Source organism: Halyomorpha halys, unplaced genomic scaffold (assembly GCF_000696795.3).
Source record: "Halyomorpha halys isolate HHAL.00 unplaced genomic scaffold, Hhal_1.1 Scaffold1035.1, whole genome shotgun sequence".
Taxonomy (NCBI): Eukaryota; Metazoa; Arthropoda; class Insecta; order Hemiptera; family Pentatomidae; genus Halyomorpha; species Halyomorpha halys.
Window position 1 is genome coordinate 474,010 of NW_027107491.1, and position 5,749 is coordinate 479,758.

General features: G+C 31.6%; 1 protein-coding gene across 5 annotated transcripts in view; it reads left to right on the forward strand.

The window, feature by feature from the left end:
- AGO1 (protein argonaute-2) overlaps window positions 1–5,749 on the forward strand; it is a 45,309-nt gene that overhangs the window by 37,861 nt on the left and 1,699 nt on the right. For all 5 annotated transcript variants that reach the window (XM_014432218.3, XM_024358540.2, XM_014432219.3 and 2 more), the window contains 3 exons: window positions 1,408–1,514; window positions 1,600–1,729; window positions 3,531–3,730. In XM_014432218.3, the coding sequence (XP_014287704.1) occupies window positions 1,408–1,514; window positions 1,600–1,729; window positions 3,531–3,730 (437 nt within the window). The remainder of the gene's footprint in view (window positions 1–1,407; window positions 1,515–1,599; window positions 1,730–3,530; window positions 3,731–5,749) is intronic.

Genomic DNA, 5,749 nt, shown 5'->3' on the forward strand with positions numbered 1-5,749 from the left:
TATATACATAGTTGACCATAAAACTTAAATATAAGAAGATGGTCAGGGTTGCGGTCAAAAAAAGAGCAAATAGTTTATAACTATTTCTATTTATTAACTAGCGCCTGAAATTGAAAAACGGCATCAAACCCTCCGCTCCCGCCCTCCATGGTAGCCTTACTTACCTGACTTTTCAAACGGACAATTATAGCGAGTAGGTTGGTCGATGTACGACATGTCACAATCTCACAAGGGGAGATCATAACGCTAAAAAGAAGGCTATCCTTCCCCACCGGACCCGCCCCGCTAAACCCCCGGAGAGCGAGGGCCCTATACCACTTTTGAAATATTAGCTTAAAACAGGAAGGAGAGACTTTGAGATAGAGCAATATTTAAAAAGCGCCTGAAATTGAAAAACTGCATCAAAATATATATATATATATTAGCTTTAAATCTTCTTATATTTATACTTTTTTAATTGTCAAACAATGGTTCAGAATCAATATAATTTTTATCTGTGTTAATTAATTACTGAGCACTTTAGAATGTTACGTTGATTTTGTTCAGTTGTTTCATCATATTTTGTTGTAAATAAATTACTCCATGAAGACTGTCAGCTAGCTTATCTAGATAAGGGTAAGTCCAGGATGTTGAAAACATGGCTTAACTATTTTAAATGGGATAGAAAATTTTTTTACAGTATTTAAATAACAAAAGTTTCTCCAATTAGAAAATATGTCTGATTGTTGTGACTTATCTTAACTTAACATTGCTGTTGTATCATTATGTGCAGTCATTAGATATTTTGAGCTTTTAAAATTTCGGCTGGAAGCACAGTTTTATGGTACTTTAAACTTATCTTTTTCTTGGAGTGAAATTCAAAATATCTGTTATCATTAATGTAAGCACTCATTTGTTAAATATGTTAACTAACAGACAGAAAACTTTTTCAAACAAAACAAAACAAAAAAAAAAGAAAACAATATTTGTTTGTTCCAGTGTTTCATGCTTAATCAGTAGTCGCTTACTTTAAGTTCATATCAACATTATTCACTTAAAAAATAAATTTCCCAAAGATTCAGTTGATATTTATATCAAAAACTTATATTCACTATTAATGTCAGATACTAAGTTTTATATATGACTTAATTGTTAAATCTATTGATAGCTTCCCAGTCTGCTGAAATTTTAAATAATTGACTATAAACTAGTTATTTTCCCAATAATGATCACACGTTAAAGAGCTGTCCAGTACAAATAATAGCCCTGATAGAAAACTGAACCTATAAATTGTTTTAATGTTTCATCTTATTTCTGATAATTATAAATCTTCAAGTTTCTCGTGGGATACTCTAAATAACACTTATGATTTATTTTATTATTTATGCTCAGGAAGGCAATATACTCAATTATTTTTTTTTTTTTTAGGTGTTACAACATGAACTTACTGCCATAAGAGAAGCTTGTATTAAGTTAGAGGGAGATTATAAGCCAGGAATAACTTTCATTGTAGTGCAAAAGAGGCATCATACAAGGTATTATAACCTTTCCCTTATATTTTTTGTTTGATTTATTTTTAGGTTTCTGATCCTATTACAATGTTTATTGTTCTTGTTTCAGGCTATTTTGCGCTGATAAGAAAGAGCAAAGTGGTAAATCAGGAAATATACCTGCTGGTACGACAGTAGATGTGGGAATAACCCATCCGACTGAATTTGACTTTTATCTTTGTAGCCACCAAGGTATTCAGGTATGTGGATTTGCAATCTTTGGGATAATTAAATAGTGAAGTACAGGGGTGCATAAAGAATCTTAATTGAATAATTGTTTCTATTTTACAAACCATTTAATATTTCTTTTCTGAATCGTTTAATTCATTATTTTGCTGATTATTAATTCATCATTTTGTTTTTCATTATTTCAATAAGAGATATGATTAATATGATTTTGCATAGCTTCAACATTCAATTTTATGACTAATTGAGAGAATATACTCACAACTAATTTGAGCCTAGTTTAAATGCTATTCCTGTTGTATGATGGTAACAAACATTTAAGAGATCATCATTTGAACCATCTTTTCAAATGAATAAACTTTTCAGCTATGAGATTGTATTGGATAATTAGAAACATGGATGTGGATTGTTGAGAGGATGTGATAAGGAATATAATTATTTAGGGTGTATCTAATGTAAGCTATACAAAAAATGTTATCAGCAGAGCTGCATTATTGTAGGCTTATCTCCCTCTAATTTTTGCTTATAAAACTTATGATTTAATTTTTTCTATAATGCTTATAAATCACGACAAAAATGTGGTGATTTTTAAGCTCTTTTTTCTCCAAGGGGAGGGGGACAGAGAGAGAGAGAAAAAAAAAAAAAAGACGACTCACAAAATGTGGTGGTTGGAGGAAAAGTTATATAACAGATATCTCCAAAGCTTATGAAACCGACATAAGCTACTTTCTTTCACCTTTCCAATGACCCTTAATTCAGTGCAATAATCCATTATTATAATTTGATGAAAATAATTAATCCTGTAAGACATGGTATTGGTATTAAAGTGCATCTACACTGAAACTTTACCAGTGTCATTGTTGTTACAAAAATTTTAATTTCATTCTTGTTATTAACATTTTGATATCTACTATTTACAAAGGTCTATTTCTACTATTTATTACTATTTTTAAAAAAATGATAATGTTTTGTTTGATGTCTACAGTTTGCACTAGTCAAAGAAAGAAGTCAAATACTATGACCATTTTTGTTAGAAATAATAATTAAATCTTGAAAATTCAATTCTTAAAATAAAAATAAAACTGAAAGTGGGCTGCCATAGAGCGCTTGTAGTCATTTCTATCAATAGTAATTTATTGATAATTTCAGCATCTATGCTGTTAATTATTTTATAAGCATTATTTTATATCTTCTTAAGATGGTCCAGATGGTGGTCAAGAATGGTACAACAATATTTTTAAAAACTATTTATTACTTACCAGTTGCTTATGTAGTAATCTACTTTGTCTACACTGTGTAATCACAGTGTTGAAGTTAGATATGTGAAGTCAAAATTTTGATTTGATGTGGGACATTGTGGTAGGGGCTGTATAATGGGGCGGTGATTTTGAAGACAAACACTGGGGCAGAGAGTAGTAATGTTTGGAGTATTAATAGTTTACCTTATGTAATACATAGTGTAGGAAATGGTCTGGGTTGTGGTCAAAGATTACTATTAAATAATTTTTTTTTCTATTTTTGTACCTTTCTTGACTGCCACCCTTGACCATCTTCCTGCAATTTTTTTAAATTATGATGAAAAATTATTCCTTAGAATAATCCATGATTAAAAATAGTAAAAATTCTATAAAACCTTTTAAGTACATTTTTTTTACAAATTAAAAAATAAATTTTCTAAAATGAATTATCACAGGTTCAGTTGAGGTAACTAACAAGTGCTTTAAGAAGCAGGTGTACTATATAGATAAATATTGTTTTTTATTTTTGTTATTATTTTCTAAACTGACATTAATCTTTAGTAATTATATTTTGCAGGGGACTAGCCGACCTAGTCATTATCATGTTTTATGGGATGACAATCACTTCGATTCTGATGAACTGCAATGCTTGACTTACCAGTTGTGCCATACATATGTAAGGTGTACGCGCTCAGTATCTATTCCGGCCCCTGCATATTATGCCCATCTTGTTGCATTTAGGGCGAGGTACCATCTCGTGGAGAAAGAGCATGACAGGTAAACACTCTTCCATTTTTTAAAATTTAAGAAGATGGTCAAGGTTGCGGTCAAAAAGAACAAATAGTTTTTAACTATTTAGTGTCTAATGTTTCGCCCCACTTTGCAGGGCTTCATCAGGGCTGTTCAAAGTGATAGGTTAAACACACTCATTGACAATCATTGACAAGATTGTCAATGAGTGTGTTTAACCTATCACTTTGAACAGCCCTGATGAAGCCCTGCAAAGTGGGGCGAAACGTCGTTCATTAAATAGGTAATACTATTTGTTCTTTTTGACCACAACCCTGACCATCTTATATTTTAAGTTATACGGTCAACCATATGTACATTTTTTAAAATGTTTTTATTTATTTAATTTTTCCAATAGGGTATTTTCCTGTACTTTTCTTACTTGTACTCATCTACTTCCTGTACTTTAAATACATCTAAGAGTTATAGAAACTATAATGATAAAAACATAGCAAATCTGATTCTTAGTAAAACTAGACTTAATACATGATATTTGAGAAAACATGAACAGTTGTCAAGTTAAGATTAAACAGAAAATACCCTGGTTTCACTATAATATAAATAAAGCCAACATATAACAAACTCGATAAATTCTACTCCTTATGAATACTGAAATCCTTGATCGCGAGAGACCTCGAGTTGAGCATATTCAATTCCTTAATTACGTATTGTTTGAAGAGAGATTAGAATGAAAATTCCACCACAAGAAAGTTTAAATATATGGAAGGGAATGATACATAAGTAATGATTTGATGAAACTTGTCGATTGGTATCTTATGATATGTAAAAAATTAACAAGTAAGATGGGAGGGAGTGGTTTGAAGCTCTTAAGTTGTACATTAGAGCATCATTACAACCAGCATTGGCCATTAAGGTGACCAGAGACCACAGAGGAGGTTAAAACCAGAGGTCTTACATTACATTAGAGCATCATTACAACCAGCATTGGCCATTAAGGTGACCACGAGACCACAGAGGAGGCCAAAACCAGAGATCTTACAGTATATTAGAGCATCATTACAACCAGCATTTGACATTAAGGTGACACAGAGGAAGCCAAAACAAGAGGTCTTACATTACATTAGAGCATCATTACAACCAGCATTGGGCATTAAGGTGACCAGAGACCACAGGGGAGGCCAAAACCAGAGGTCTTACATTATGTTTCTTTAGTTAAGGAGATAGGATAAAGCCTTTCTCCACTACAAATTTAGCTTGGAAGTTGGTTACCAGAAACTTCTGGAGATATAGTCCACTTCTTGTTTATTTAATTCCTTCTTTTAAACGGCCTTCGTCCAGATGGTACAATTCAGAATTGGTTTTTACAGATTATAAACATTGTGATACTTTTGGGGTTATAAATGTAGGAGGAAGGTAAATGAGAGGATTTCATAGTTTCATAAATGCCTAACAGTTAAGTGCTTATCGCAGTGAACTCTTATTGACTTGTAGAGCATTAATAGTTAATCAGCTGTCAGCACATAAGATTAGATGAAAAAGGTAGCCGCAAGTTTCTTCCCCTAAATGAATGATCACGAAAGGAAAGTAAATGGAATTGAGTCATTTTAAATGATATTGCCAATATTGTTTTAAGTTTTCAACTCATCACAGGTTGCTTAATTTATGAACTTATGACCCGAGTTTTTTTTCCCCTGCCATACCTTACTTATGGATCTCAATTGGTATTCTTATTATTTAACATCTCTTTCTTTTTTTTAATAATCCCTATGTTTCTGGCTTCTGAGTTATACCAGAAATGTTTTCCTTTTTCCCTTTTTTACAATTTATGAAAATTATTAATTTTATTGAGGAGAAGATGGTTGGGGGTGCGGTCAATGAAACACAAATAAGTATGACTAACTTATTTTAATGTGCCGACATTTCGGCTAGAGTTTCTAGCCTTGTTCAGGGCTAAAAACAAAACAAGATAACAACCACAGTAAGTATAGAAAAATAAAAAATATAAAAGAAAGTATAAACAAAATAATTTTACACATACAATGAATA